We start from the raw sequence: 16,502 nt of genomic DNA on the forward strand, positions 1-16,502 counted from the left end.
GTGGTGGTCTCGTAAGAACTGTCTTTCTATAGAAAAGAGATGTCTGAGGGAAGATTTCTTGGCTTCTGGGGAGAGAGTCTAATGGAAGATAAGCAAACAAAATGCATCATGTCAGCTAGCAAGAGATTTGCTTCTCTGGCTATTGAGTATTGTAGCTAGATACTAGTCTGTTTTCCAGACTTTGTATCTGAATGACATGGGCCTGTCTACAGTAGACAAAACAGAAATAGTAAAATAGGCTTCCGAATACTGTGGCCGGTGCAGAAGCAGCTAATTTGTAGGGTTTGTTTAGTTTTGCAACAGAGAATTATTATGTTATTGAAATACCACTGACTATCAATACTGTGACACTTGTAAGAATTCTGCAGTCACATATGCCTTTTCTTCCTCCCTAAAACAGCCCGCTCTTTGTAACATGGAAGATTGGTCGAGATAAACGATTGCGTGGATGCATAGGTACTTTTTCAGCCATGAACCTGCATTCAGGACTCAGGGAGTACACACTTACTAGGTAAGATCTGGTTTTGTTGTTTCAACTTCTGCATTTAAATATTTTCATAGGGGAATCAAAACAGAACCTGAATTTTGTGATTTCTTTGTTTCTGAATTTATCAGCCAAAATTTTTAACTCCTTTGACACCATCTAATTTCCCCACTATGTGATCACTGGTACTGTGGTGTTAATAGCTTCAGTTAAACCCATAGCACGATTCTTTTTCGTAGTCTATAATACTGTTTTCCAGAAACTTACTATAACTGACTCATAGTAGTTTTTTCCCCCAGTGGATAGACAACTTTTGATCTTAATAGTTAATTTGAGGGAAGAATACCAGAAAGTCAGTTTTGGGGATTATCATATTCACAAGTCTAAAACAGCAGGTATTCTCACCTCTTCTCCATCAGGTGCTTCCAATCAGCTGCAGTTAATTTAATCCTACAAATTTCCATTACATGTACTCTTCAGATACATCCCAGCCCTTGAGTGGGAAACTTCTGGACTAGGGAGGTAAGTGATAATCCTCACTTCCCTGACAGCATAATCCTTTATTTTTGAGCCACACCCAAAATCATTCACTTCAGTGTTTCTTTTCCTTTTGCATAGGGTGAAAAATAAATACATCACTAGAGCTATAAGTAGGCATTGTGCTTGGTTTCCTTTGATTATTTGTGGTTTTAGGTGGGTGGGATTGAACTGTAAAAGAAATTTTAACAGCAATATACTGCTTTGTAGCATTTCAAAATGGAAAATATATTCTGGTGCATGTAGACTTCTAGGATGGTTACCATCCCATCTCTATTACTCTAAGTACTTGGAATTTCTAGACCACTTGCGTTTGGAGACTTGCTTCTAGTGCTGGATCTTCCTCTATTGTTAAAATCCCACACTGCTAATATTAACTGTTGATGTAATGGAGTCTAGTCATGTCTCTCTCTCTTTGTGAATGATTAAGCTAATAAAATCCTGAGACTACTTCAGGCTTAGCAGGCAAATGCAGGAAGCAACTCAACTATTAATTTGCCTGGGTGCCTGAAACTTGGAGAAAACCTAGCTGTCTTCATTGTATCAGTTATAATACCTGGAACATCTCTGGCTATGCTTTGTTAAGACTCTGCAATCAAAAATGATCAGTAAAACAGGACTTGTAAAATATATTATACATTATTAGTAGTAGTATTTGTATAACATTGTGCCTAGAGTTCTAAAGGAAGTTAAGGACCCATCATACTAGGAACTGTACAGACAGTAAAACACTTCCAAAGAGCTTGGAGTCTAAAAGTATATTCTGCTGTTTGGGGTCAGATATTGCAGGTTTGTGCAGAAAACCTCCATCAGAAGCTAGGAGAAAGAAGTCAGAACACAGAAGTGAAGTCTAATGGCAAACAGTAAAACAAAAAAAGAAAATATAAGGAGGCACTTGGAATACCGTAAATACTATAGAATTGGTAAACCTGTGGAAATTGATGTGAAGAGGACAGATTACCTAATCTTGAGGGAATCCATGGAAGAGCATTTAAAACATGCAAATTAAATGCAGTGTCAGTCATAGTCTTTCGTTGTCCAGGAGTTGCATGGCATGATACTCTTGTGTGATTTAGAAGATGCTTGGAAGACACTTACCATTACATCCCAAATTCAGAAGTTAAAAAGAGTAGCAAAAATATTAAAAGTGGCACCTAACGTAAGGGCATCAAAATAGCTTAAATACACTATTTAAATGGACAGCTATTATGGAAAGTTACACTAAGCTATCCAGAAAGAGGTTTTAATAGGAAGATGCTATCAAGCTTGAGCACAGGAGAATGTGATTACAGCTCAGTACTTTTCCACATGAAGGGAAACCTTATACCTTAAGAACTAAAAGCCAACTTAATTTGTGAAATAGGGCTCTTTGTAATACAGTGAAATACTTAATTTTCACTACTTGTTTGAAAATCTTTACTGGCTCTACTGGAATCCCCCATTATTTTTACAGGAAATCTGTTAAACTTGTGTTGTTTTTTTAACAGCTTTCAGTATGATAGAAACATTCTAGGTGTGAGCACTGGGATTCTGAGTAAGTTACAAGGTTTCTGGAATTTGATGGCACGTATATGCAGAGAGACTATTGATTTGCATTGGCTAGCATGAGATTGTAGTGGTGGCGGCGACTTTCTGTACAGCAGATGTTTAGAAAGAAGAAAAAAAAAACTGAGTGCATTATCTGCATTTCCCAGACAAGTTTCCTTTATCTCCAAAAAGTGAAGGAAAATGAAATTATAGGGAAGGAGCTCTCAGCCTTTAAACAAGGGAACTTTCCAGAAAGAAACTTGGAGAACCAGAGCAGAGGAGACCCTCAAATGGCCATCAACTTTCATGACTTGAGGCTTCACAAGCCCCAGTAGGAGGGACCCGAAACTAGGATGTTCTAATTAGTTCAACGGTATGTAAGTTATGGCGTTCTTGAGAAAGGTAAAAACAGTTCCCAAAAGCAAAGAAAAATTATTGAAAATGATTTGGAGGCAAACTAATCCAGAGGGCAGGCTGCTCATGAACGGGCCATGGGCACCAATAGAACTTGATCGTAATAGTCAAAGAACAAAGTTGCAGGCTAAGCTCCTTCTGACCTTGATCACATGTTGCCTTCAAGACATCTTATTCAGCTGTTTTAGAAAAAAAGAAGCTCTTGCAAAAGATGCCTTCTTGATTCATTCTAAGCCTTTTAGTAACTTCCAGACTGTGGATTGAGATGGATTTTTCAGAGCCCTTCAGCATCCACAGACCTTGCAGACTAAAGACTAAGGAAGCACTCTCAGGGGATGATTGAAATCCTCTTAAAGCTAGATTTTCATTTTCAAAACTGGAATTAGGAATTCCAAAGTACTCACCATACTAAGAGGCTAACTTTTCTAGTATGTCAGTTGGCTGTGGTCTCAAGGAGTGAGTTAGAACACCCTTGTGTTAATCAAGGTATACTAGACTTCCTTCATATTGGGATGAGATAAAGAGATCACTAACATTTGGCTCATCAGGTTATCAGACTTCATTAGTTCTGCAGGTGATCTCTAGTTCCCTCCACTCTTCACAGTACACAGTAATCTAATTTCTTTTAAATAAAGAAAGGATAGTGGATCTGTCAATGCAAAATGAGTAGCTTTCTCTCCCACTCTACCCTTTTTGGAAGCCAAGCCCACAAGTCTGGCAACTGTCTTTTACAGTCTTAGACCAGAAAAGGTAGTAATGTGATAGAAAATGAGTTCTGCATTTTGAGCAATGGAGGTTATTAGTGGTATTGCCAGCATGCTTTGAACAGGAAATTTCTGACGTTGAATGACTTATAATTAATTGGATGCATCTGCCCAAGTCGTGAGGAAGGGATGAGAATACCCATAGTTTAAAAAGTTAGTTAATGTATTTCTAATAAAATTGAATTCTACAAGATTTACTTTACAGATACATAAAACTGTGGAACGGGGAAGGAAGTGGATTATTGCAGGATTTCATGAAAGGAATGGGTGGGCGAGGTTCTGTGGCCTGCAACGTGCAGGAGGTCAGACTAGATCTGCTGTTCTCAACCTATTTACCATTGTGGGCTGCATATGCATCCCGCAGTGCGTTGTGAGCTGCATCCAATCCTCGCAGCGTGGCCCTGAAAATATCACATGGGCCACAACTCTTGAGCTGCAAGCAGCCCATGGGCCGCAGGTTGAGAACCACTGTACTAGGTGATCACGATGGTCCCTTCTGGCCTTTGAGTCTGAGTAGAAGTTTGAATGTAGTGATTGACGTGAGTTTAGCAAAAGACTAACTGGCTAAAAAGAAATCTAACCTTTTTCAAAGGCATTGCAATATTTAATATTGTAGGATTTAAGAACTATACCATGGAAAAACAGTCCTTCAGACTGATTGTATGAACTGAGTAATCCACCTGAATGTATAAAATAAATCAATCCAGATTATGAAAAATTACGTTGTGTTTTGCAGCTTCATCAAGAAAATACACTGAACTTGGAAGCAGGTTACTACAACATTTCAGAACAGGTTGACAAACTTTTTCATGTATTCTGTTCAGCAGTAAGGCTTAGGTTTTGGCTGTGAAAACTTACAGTTGAGGTGCTCAATAAAATAGTTTTTATTTGCTAGTAATCCTTTAGTTACCTGTTAATTAGGTTATAATTCACCATATATTTCCCACTTGGGTCATACCATAGCTGAAAGGCAGGTTAAGCTAGCAGAGTACAAAACAATTTCTTCTTGATCTAGCAAGAGCAGTGGCATAAAACTATAATTACATCAGTTATGGTACAAGTTGGAGGAACAGCAGTGTGAAACTGGTGTATATTCCTGGGGAGGCAACTAGTGAGGAGAGGCAGACAGAAGAAGGTTGATTCTGTGACAGAAGGGGAGAGAGAAGAGCAGTAAAAAAAAAAAGTTGATATTGGAAGCCCACAAACCTGAAGTGGACTGGCCTGGTGGGCTACAATCTGCAGATCCACGTTGTAGTTTTTATGCCTTATACCAGCAGGGACCTGGGAGTGCACACAGTGCACTCTTTCTGTGAATGAAAGGTGTATCTTACTACTCTCAGCTGGAGATGATTAGTAAAGAACGTATCTGCTGGTCTAGAGGGGGGCATGTTCAATATTCCTCCCTGCAATGTTGTCTTGGGAGGACAGGAATAAAAGGAGGGAGTTGGGATTCTAGCTACAAAATCCAAGGAAGGGGAAAGTGCTACACAATTCTCTCCCCTTAAAACTTAATTTTAGAGGTAGATATATTTGAGTTTTACCACACCAGTACTGTTAGTTGGCATACATCTCCCAACAGTTTAATTGATAATTTAAAACAAAAAATAAATCACTAAGTTCTTATTCTCCTCTACCCCCATGAAAAAATAATCAGTTCTCTTCTCCCACTCTACTGACAGGAAACTAAACATGAGTGTATAAGCTATTTTTTTCGTATTACAAACATTTGAATGATTGATCACAGTAAAAGGGGATTTGAGTTATCTAGTAAGTTTCATAGATGTATATTTGTGTTCTGCTTTTCCCCCCCTTCAGTTGAACTTTAGCATTTTGTTTTTGTTCATATTTAAGGTCAATATATAGATTAACGTACAACTTCCATTACATCTCTTCAGTTCTTGGACCACCCTTCTTCACACTAACTCCACACAACCATTTTCAGGTATTATTCCCTATGACTTTATACTTCTTTATTCTCTTTCACCACACCTAAGTCCCATGCTAGGTTCAGGGATCTACCAGTCCACAACATAAGTGATGAAACAATTAACACACAAAGGATAGCCAAGGTAGCTGTGACTCTGACTTCAGAGTTGACATGAGTTTCATTCAGAGTCAACTTTTGTTATTCCTGAGCAGTTTGAGCTCCATGGGTTGATTTTTTTCCTGCACAAAGTAGAGTGCATCATCTCTGCGTATTCTAGATCCTGCCAGTTCATAAAATGAAATCTGAGTTTTGAATGTAAGGATTATATCTGAATAAAAGTGAATAAATGGGAGAGTACTACAGGTTACTTTGTCAAGCATAGTAAGGAATGCGATTTATATATAATGGGGCTCTTAAATTCGTGACGTAAGCAGTTATGACAGTTTGTTTCCAAAGTAGTCTCTTCCATAGGCAAGCTAATTTTGATTTCAATAGAAATTTGTTTAGGTTCACAGTATATACTGTAAACCAGCTTTTTCCTTTCATGTTGGTTATGTTAATAGTCATGTAGTCTTTTAAATGTAAATATCTGTTGATGTTTTCTTCATAAATTGAAAGCAGTGTACTTTATGTAGTCTGATATTACATTTGTTCTTGCTTGTTCCTCCAAATTTGTTATTTTGTGTTCCCTACTCTTAATTATCTTCTGAAGTTAAACTACTTTGTGCATGTGAGATCTCTGTATGAGAGAGGAGCTGCCAGTTTTTGTTCAACAATATTTACTGTCATTAAGTAGATGTAACAAAATGTATCATGTCCTATTAATGTCTTACTAAGAATTGCTACTCATGGTACAGAATGGTCAGTACCTCACTTAAACTATTCAAAGAAAATGAAGCCAGAGTGTAAGCATATTTGAGGCAGCAGGGCTTGCTTTACAAGATGGAAGACAGTAGGAACATCAGTGAACACCTCCAGAGAGCTTTTATTGGCAAAGTAGGATACCATTTGCGTCCTTACAAAAAACATAATTAATTGGGTCTCACCACTTACACTAAAGTGTGAAGTGAAGCAGTCAGATTAGCACAGTTTTAATACACCTAACATAACTATATTTAAGTAATGGTAAGGTTGTGACAGACAAAACTATTATTCTGGGACTGCAAGAATAGGCACAGACTATGATCTGGCAATCAGGAAAGTCCATAGGTGCTATGTAATAACAGACATGCTGATCTGTGTGCAAGGCTGACTTTACTGAGACTTGTCAATAACTCATATTTCTAAAATCTTCTTTGAACCAAAATATTTTAGATATGAACTTGATAAATAGGACCACTTCAAGCCAAAAGTTTAGGCCTACCATATGTAGCTTGAATTCACTTTAATAATAAATTGAATTGTGATATCAAGCAATAGAACAAATAATTTAGATTTAAATAAGGCAGAGAAACCTTAACTTATCCAACTGAGCCTAGTTATTGCATATGACTCAGTCTGTTCAATATGATTATCTTATAACTGTGGAATAGCATGCATGCCACCATTTCTAAAAAAATTATTCCTCGGATTACATCATCATGTTATATATTTCCTCAGAAAGCAGAATTAAAGAATAAACTATCTTTAATAAAAGTAAAATGACTTTTCTTAAGTATTGAATTAAATGTGTGTCTGTCAACAAAATTTCTAAAATAACGTAAGTGAAATCTTTTGGTGTGTGAAAGCAGCAGAGAATCCTGTGGCACCTTATAGACTAACAGAGGTTTTGGAGCGTGAGCTTTCGTGGGTGAATACCCACTTCGTCAGACGCAGGTAGTGGAAATTTCCAGGGGCAGGTATATATATGCTAGCAAGCAAGCTAGAGATAACGAGGTTACGTTTCAGTCAGGGAGGGTGAGGCCCTGTTCTAGCAGTAGAGGTGTGAAAACCAAGCGGAGGAGAACTGGTTCTGTAATTGGCAAGCCATTCGCAGTCTTTGTTTAGTCCAGAGCTGATGGTGTCAAATTTGCAATGAACTGAAGCCAGCAGTTTCTCTTGCAGTCTGGTCCTGAAGTTTTTTTTGCTGCAGGATAGCACCTTAAGGTCTGCTATAGTGTGGCCAGGGAGGTTGAAGTGCTCTCCTACAGGTTTTTGTATATTGCCATTCCTGATATCTGATTTGTGTCCATTTATCCTTTTCCGTAGTGACTGTCCAGTTTGGCCGATGTACATAGCAGAGGGGCATTGCTGGCATATGATGGCGTATATTACATTGGTGGACGTGCAGGTGAATGAACAGTGATGGTGTGGCTGATCTGGTTAGGTCCTATGATGGTGTCACTGGTGTAGATATGTGGGCAGAGTTGGCATCGAGGTTTGTTCGCATGGATTGGTTCCTGAGCTGGAGTTACTATGGTGCGGTGTGCAGTTGCGGTGAAGAATACGTTTCAGGTTGGCAGGTTGTCTGTGGGCGAGGACTGGCCTGCCACCCAAGACCTGTGAAAGTGTGGGATCATTGTCCAGGATGGTTGTAGATTCCCTGATGGATGCGTTGGAGGGGTTTTAGCTGGGGCTGTATGTGATGGCCAGTGGAGTCCTGTTGTTTCTTTCTTGGGTTTGTCTTGCAGTAGGAGGCTTCTGGGTACACGTCTGGCTCTGTTGATCTGTTTCCTATTTCTCGTGCGGGTATTGAGTTTAGAGAATGCTTGGTGGAATTTTTGTAGGTGTTGGTCTCTGTCTGAGGGTTAGAGCAGATGCGGTTGTACCTCAGTGCTTGGCTGTAGCAATGGAATCGTGTGATGTGCCCGGATGGAAGCTGGAGGCATGAAGGTAGGCGTAGCGGTCGGTAGGTTTTCCGATATAGAGTGGTGTTAATGTGACCATCGCTTATTTGCACCGTGGTGTCTAGAAAAGTGGACCTCCGTGTAAGATTGGTCCAGGCTGAGGTTGATGGTGGGGTGGAAGTTGTTGAATCGTGTGGAATTTTTCTAGAGCCTCCTTCCCATGGGTCCAGATGATGAAGATGTCATCAAATGTAGCGTAGGTAGAGAAGGGTGTGAGTGGACGAGAGCTGAGGAAGCGTTTGTTCCAGGTCAGCCATAAAAATATTGGCGTATTGTGGGGCCATGCGGTGCCCATAGCAGTGCCACTGTCTGGAGGTATATATTGTCATCAAACTTGAAATAGTTGTGTGTGAGTATAAAGGCACAGAGCTCAGCAGCCAGTTGTGCTGTGGCATCATCAGGGATACTGTTCCTGACAGCTTGTATTCCATCTGTGTGTGGGATGTTTGTGTAGAGAGCCTCTACATCCATGGTGGCTAGGATGGTGTTTTCTCGGAGGTGACCAATGCGTTGTAGTTTCCTCAGGAAATCAGTGGTGTCACGGATTTTGGTGTGTGTCATTAGAGAGCAAACAATGCATTGGATGTGGCACATCAAATAATTGAGTGACGGTCTCTTACACATTGTTTTTTGCAGCAATTTGGCCTTAGTGGCAGACATTAGTATTTGGATTAATACCTTGTTTGAATAAGAGGGAAAAATGCTTTTTCATCTCCTGAAGGTGCTGTAGCATTCCTTTCACTGGGAACTAAGGGTTCTTGCACTTCTTGAGTGCCTTGAAGTTAGAGAGAATTGTGGGTAGGTAACGTTAACCGTGCTTTGTGAAGGCTTTCCTTATCTTTTTAAAAAATATTTTACTTTTTAAATAAAGAAAAAGTAAAACATTTCCATAGAGAAACAGAAAACTTGTTTTAAAAATCAATTAAGAGCTCTTAATTTTAAAAAAGGGACTAAGATTGGTTTGTTCATCCTGAGGAAGCCTGGCTAGACCCAAGTTCTAAACAGTGGATGAAAGTCTATTTCCTTAGCAGCACTTCCTGCAAGAAATCAAAGAAAAACATTACAAATAAAAAGGATAATGTTTAAATTATTTTGAATTTTATTGGAAAAGGAAACTATAAAACCTTAAGGTTTTTGAGAAGACAGATCACCATTCTACCATCCATACAGAGAACCAGAATACTTATACATATAGGTATGTAAAGGCTAATGTGACCAATGTATTTGGAGAGTTCAATATTTCAAATGTCTAGAAAAGTGGATTTTTGCAATTGATATAAGTTATTGTAGAAGTGGCTTAGTTCAATGTGTGGCCCAACGAAGATTTCTACTCGTGTTTTCTCTTCACTAAATATACACATCAGGACAGTCAAAACCATCTTTTTTCAGATGGAGCTCAGCATAACTTAATCTCTCTCATCTGGTGTGATTCTGTATAACAAAACCCAATATTATCAATATTGGGGGGATTAAGAAGTTTTACTCTGACTTTAAGAATGATAGCTGAAATATAACATGTATGGAAAATAAGAATTAGAACCATGTACACTTATTATAGAATGCATGCGTACAAAAAAGGTTTGAAGTACTTAGTGCTGATTGATTCTTATTTGTGCTGAACAGTGAGTACTAGATGGTGCTGGGAGTTCTCCATTGAATGTGTGTTCATGGGTAACTTGGGACATCCAGTGATCACTAAATCTTTCCAGAGTGGTGTCCGGGAGGAGCTGTTGAGGTTGGGACTCCAGTCCTTTCCCATGATGTTTTCATGGCATTTCAAGTGCTTTCTACACAGTTTCCTTCCACCACACTAGGAAGCTAGTGCATACCTACTTGGTTCCAAGCCAGAATTCCAGTTGAGTTGGGATAAATCTTTTGGCCCTGTCAGATATCCAACTGACTTCATTCATAACCTAAGATTTTGGAGGGATGGGGGAAGAGATGTTGAAACTGGAATTACTGGTTTCCAAGTTGTTGTTTTCCCCCCAGAGATGGCTAGAGCAGTAAACTTCATTACAATAACTATCTCCCTTCAGTTGCCAAACTGGATCACTGTTGGTAATCCATATTTTTCTCAAATAACTCACTTGAGTTTTGTGCCACTTAATTTCCTCAGATCTTTTGGAATGGGAGTTGCTTTCAACGCAGAATTTTCATGGCTTGTTGATTTATAAAGCACTGTGAATATATTTGGTGTTGTACAATAGAACTGTGCTAGAGAAGTTCCCCGTCCCATCATAGTCTAAGGGCACAGGCTGGAAAGTACAAGACATTACTGTACATTGGCTTATAAATCTAGTGGCATAAATGGAACTGGTCTCAAAGCAGCTGAGTGTAAAGGATTTTTTGAATGAGACAGGAGGGTTTGATGTATGTTGGGACACTGGTTTAGTCTGGCTGTGACGACAGAATGGCATGGAAGTTATTTGCTGCTTCTCCTGGGTGTATTTATGCCTGTTTTTCAGCTTGTTCTCAGTGATTAAATGCCTATCTCTTTAGATATACAAGATGGGGGGCTTCCCCTCAGCTTAGATGCTAGGTGGAAAAAGAATGGATTGCACCAACTAAAAAGTGCTTATATGTGCTGAATATGAGGATGGTCTCTTGATTGTTGCAATTTAATTTATATTTGGATTTTTAAGACAGACTGGGCTAGTGGAGATTCAGGAGCAGTGGTTGTGTGCTGGGAGATCCAACTCAGTAATAAACTAAAAGGCTTGATTTACTTTAGTGGGATGTTTTATTTGAACTATAAAGTTCTTCCATAACTTACCAGGAATGCAAGTGCAAGAGGATAAAGAAAGGGCTCTGAAAATTCCGTGCAAGCTGTTAATGGTGTTAAACGTTGCTGCTTTGTGTAGAAGTGACCATGGGATGGGGGTCCCTTAAAATTTTTTCTATCTGTAAGCACTTCTTCCATTTAGATTCTGCTTCTCCCTGGCACTTGAGGTTGTATGCAGAGGAAATGTCACAAACTGGGTGTGATGGACCGGGGTCCAAAGGCCAGTATTCTCACTGTTCAGTAGGACTTTGTAGCCTGTGAAACTGGCTATGCTCCAGTCAGAATAATGAGATTTAAAATACACATGCTCATAACTTTGCTAGATTTTATATTGTGCTAAACAGATGTAAGCGGTTTCTAAAAGCTATTCATGTTGAGACCATGAATGGCAAAGCTTCATCCACTTAAAAAGTTGGCTTCTTTTATAGAGTTCACATTGAGGTAGCCAAAGAGCTCTTGGAAGGGGAAATGGCATACCCAGCTGTGGGGGAGCTCAAGCAGCCCTCAAAATGTTAAGAACTGTATCAGTGTTTAAAGCATGAATAAATTCAGAATGAGCAGTCCGAAAACTTAATTTCCACAGGCTTATGTCCCTGCCCTCCTTACCATACAAAGCATCAGCAGTTATTGTGAGCCTTTCATAGACTGAGAGTTCAGCTCAGATAGCCCCTGCTGAAATGTGAATGTGATCTCTGAAGCTGTTTGAGTCATGGACTCTTAAGTTTGTAAGGTTTAAAATTGGGCTACTTTTGTGGCAGAAATGTATACAAGTTTTCAAACCTTTTCTAAATATTTTAAATTGAACCATTTTAGAATCAGTTACACTCAGAATGGTCACTTGTCAGTCAAGTTTGTTAAAGCACTCTTCTCCTTCACCCTTGAACAATCTTCCTAAAGGGTGTGTGTTTGCTGACATTGACGAAAGAAACTTTTGGTGGCCCTTGCATATAGTGTTGACTATTAAAAAATCCTGTTAATCTATTTTATAAACAGCAGTTTAATGTCTTTGATACTTTTGAATCATAAATGACATTCCACTGGTACAATTTAGAAAACCTGTAATATCTTGTTTCTGATTTCTCAGAAACACATCAGAATCTACTTTTACAATGCAGTTTTCAACTTTTGAATGATGGTTTTGTGTGTGAATGTTTTGTTTCACTTCAAAATTTAGAAAAGGTAACTGTTTATGATCCAAGTGTAGTCTTTTAGGTATATTTATTAATTCCATCTGCACTGTGACTAGTTGTTTACATTCTAGCCTTTAAAGAGTTACATTGAGGAAAAAAATGGCTACACTCCAGCATTATAAAATACGTTTTTTAAACTTGCTTTTCAATTAACCCAGACTGGGCTTTCCCAAGCATTTAAACTCAAGTCTGTCCTATAGTGCTGGTATACTCCTTTATTTTTACTACAATTTACTAATAGCAAAAGAGTCTGTGGTTCCATACTTAATCTGGCAGGTACTAGATGTAAATAACTCCCACAAGAACTTCTGTAACTCTGACAATTGTTAAAGAGCACTTTGACAATCATGAGCACAACTAATTGCTCCAGGGAGCTTATCCATCTGTCATACACTGTAGTACCAGCTTCACTGGGAAGGGCCTTTGTGAAAACAGTAATTGCTAACATATCCTGTAATTCAGTGTCTGCAACTAGATTTAAAACCAGGCTTTTCTTATCGGGGTGGAACTCAGACTTAATTCAAATGAACAATGTTAAAGCTTTTTCTTACATTTTATTCATTTTTCAGTTGAGTGGAGAGATTTTGTTCTGGATCTGGTTTGATTTAGTGGGAGGAGAAGAAAAAAGGCACTTCTATAAAGAGCATAACTTTTAATATGTACAATATTTAACTTCATGTACTTCTATAATATTGCAGGGTGAAATAGATCCCAAGCCACTAATAATTTACAAGTCATTCCTCAATTCAAATACTAGTCTAATTGATATCTAAGTAGTGTTTGCAGTGTTCTGTAATTAAAAGCTAGATTAGAAACACATTGTACATGGAAAGATGCGAGTTATTTAAAGACAAAAAAACCCCTTTTCTTTCTCAACAACCAGCACTGTTAGAGTGAATGGTTTAAAATGTGAAGTATATTTTGTAGATAACTCTAAATTTAATTTTGGATATGACTTTCCCTCAAATCATTGGCTTATTTTCAGTTCAACAAATAGCCAAAAAACAGAAGAAATGTGGTCTGACTGTGCTTGGTTATTTTTCTGATTTAGCAACTTTAAAGAGACAGGTAGTTTAAATTAGTTCATATCTGAGGATTTAGAGGTCTGAATTATTTTTTTTCAAATTCACTATGTTAAGATTTTTTCAAATAGCTTTGGCTCTTACAGGAGACAATAAAAAGTATTCTCCTGTTTCTAGAGCAGTATATTGCCGACATTTTCACAGCAACCTGGATGATTTGATGCTGGTGTAAAAATCTAGTGAAAAAAACATACATTTCATCTTTACAAAACATAGGAAAAGGAGGGGACAGCCTTTTCATATGACAACTATTTGGAAAGGATGTGACATTCTCAATCTTCTAGGAGGTTGTGATTGCTATCTTAGACAATTTATCTGAACACGTTCTGTTAAAGAATTGGTGCTGTCAGTTATTCGTCCCCAGAAGTTCCTGCATAGTTTTCAAGCTCAGTAGACTTCCCTTTCTCCTCTGCACTGAGGATGCATTCTGCAGTTCAGCTCCCTTCTCCACAAAGAGGCTTTTTTCCCTTGACCTAGACTGCTTATCTTTTACTGCAAAGAGCAGCAGCTGTGCTTTGTCTGTGGAGGTCTCTGCTCTACATGCTGCCTCATTAGTTAGGGCAACCCCTCTGTTTGTGTTCTGCTTTCTCATTACTGAAGCAGTGACTTGTTTTCTCATCCATAAACTCTTACCGGGCTTATGAACGTTTACAAATGTGTGAAAATACATTTTGAAAACATGTAGGTTACCAAGGACTTTGCACAGTTTCACAAAACCTGTTGTTGTAGGGATGAATTTTGGACATTCAGGGGGAGACCCTTTGGAGTTCTGCTTTTTAGAAAGTGGCTGAAACCTATTTGTTTAAAATACAGAGTTTCAGAGCAGGTGGAATTATGGAATGAAAGATAATGAAAGATAATGGATATTACATCTATATTTTAAATATCTTGGATCATCTGTAAATAGAATATTTATAGCTGCTTAACAAGTATCAAAATTTTAGTGCTCAGATTTAGTGCGTTGATTTGAGAGAAGTTAACTAAGTTTCCTGAAGTATAACCTCCTGAGCTAGAAAATTTTAATTGTACATGTCACAATTTGTGTAGTAGTTGAAAGATAAGTTACTGTAAGAACTGACTAGACCTTCATAAATCACTTCATATTTTAGGGCTCAGTCATGCTCAATTGAAGTCGATGGCAAAAACTCCCATTAACTTTGAAGGGAGAAGAATCTGGCCAATTTTTTAATGGGAAGAACATATTCTATAAAATATTTTATTAGTATGCACAAGCTTTCCATTTCAGTCTCCTGGCCGTGCATATTCTCCCTACACTTTTATGTTCTGTAGTAATCTTTACTCTGAGTGAGTGAATTTTCAAGTTCACTGGTATTCAGGTGGGTTAAATATGTACTGTTTGTATACTTAAGTTATAGAATTGAGGCAATAAGACAATGTTGTCCAACCCAAGCTTTTGCCTGTGCTGCTTTTTAAAACTGCCTCTTATTTGCACATGAATATTTTTAGCTGCTACTAACAGACTTATTTGGGATATGAGGAACTGTAATTGACAGGATTGTAGTGGAAATTTACATTTGGCAGATCTGGTGAGGCTTAAACTCAACTTGATTGCATTTTTCTGTTTGGGTGTAATATAACTTTTGAATGCCATAATTCCAAAATTTCAGAGAATGTGTTATGCATTGGTGAGCAGAAACATACTGATTTTTGTGACAGTTGGAAAACCAGGACGAGGAAATGGGGGACACGAGGAGCCCCTGCTATCTAGCTAGCATCATCTACCACAGAGGTAAGTAAACTGCGGCCTGCGGGCCACATCTGGCCCTGGGACCCTCCTGCCTGGCCCCTGAGCTCCTGGCCCAGGAGGCTAGCACCTGGTCCCTCCCCCGCTGTTCCCCCTTCCCCACAGCCTCAGCTCACTGCGCCACTAGTGCAAAGCTCTGGGTGGCGGGGCTGCAAGCTCTTGCCAGGCAGCGCAGCTGCAGAGCCATGGCCTGACCCGGTATTCTGTGCTGCCCGGTGGCATGGCTGGCTCCAGCCGGGCGGCGTAGCTGCCTGTCCTGGTGCTCTGGGCGGCGCAGCTGTAGCACCGCCAGCCACCGGTGCTCCAGGCAGTGCAATAAGGGGGCAGGGAGCGGGGGGGGGGGGGGTTGGCTGGCCCCTCCCCGACTGTCCACTCCTCCCCCACAGAGCCACACTACTGCATGGGCAGCACTCTGGGTGGTGGAGCTGCATGCTCCTGCCGAGCAGAGTGGCAGCATGTGTGGCTCTGGCTGGCCTGGCAGCCAGACATGCTGCTCTGCTTGGCATGATAAGTGGTAAGTGGGCCAAGCTGGAAGGTTCTATAAGGGGTTGGTAGTCCCGAAGGGCAATCAGGGGACAGGGAGCAGGGGGCGGTTGGATGGGGCAGAGGTTCTGGGGGTTGTCAGGGGATGGGGGGGTTGGATGGGGCAGCAGTCCCAGAAGGGGCGTGAAGTAGGGGGGCTTGGATAGGGGTTGGGTCTGGGACATGCTCGACTGTTTGGGGAGGCACAGCCTCCCCTAACTGACCTCCGTACAATTTTGCTCACCCCTCATCTACCACCTGTCCACTTCTGTCAGATCAAAGATCAAATTAATGCTAACCATTAACATAGGGAGCTTGGAGGAGTAGAAATGAAGGAATGCAAAGATGTGCTTGCCTACAGAGGCAACAAAGTGTGGGATTCCCTAGTTTAAATATACTATGCAGGTTTGTTGGCACAGGTACTAGCTAATCACAGCTTAATCTGTAATGAGTTTTGGCAAACATTGGCCTTGACTCCATACATAGAAACAAAATTGATGAAGATTGATTGTCCCTATCACTAGTCTTAAGGAAATATGAAGTGGAGGCTCAATTTGAGTCATAATACAGTAACTTTCACAGTGCATTAAGGTATCCTTGACCATGTATGAGACTCAGCAGGAGTGAACTGGGATAGAATCCCATGAGTTGAGAGCTAACTGTGCCTTGTCCTCAGTTTGTAT

General features: G+C 39.6%; 1 protein-coding gene across 2 annotated transcripts in view; it reads left to right on the plus strand.

Annotated features, from left to right (window-relative positions):
• The window catches only part of AMMECR1 (AMMECR nuclear protein 1), a 102,146-nt gene that overhangs the window by 39,682 nt on the left and 45,962 nt on the right, over positions 1 to 16,502 (plus strand). For both annotated transcript variants that reach the window (XM_075068816.1, XM_032788079.2), the window contains one exon: positions 401 to 511. In XM_075068816.1, the coding sequence (XP_074924917.1) occupies positions 401 to 511 (111 nt within the window). The remainder of the gene's footprint in view (positions 1 to 400; positions 512 to 16,502) is intronic.

This window comes from Chelonoidis abingdonii, chromosome 8 (genome assembly GCF_003597395.2).
Source record: "Chelonoidis abingdonii isolate Lonesome George chromosome 8, CheloAbing_2.0, whole genome shotgun sequence".
Classification (NCBI taxonomy): domain Eukaryota; kingdom Metazoa; phylum Chordata; order Testudines; family Testudinidae; genus Chelonoidis; species Chelonoidis abingdonii.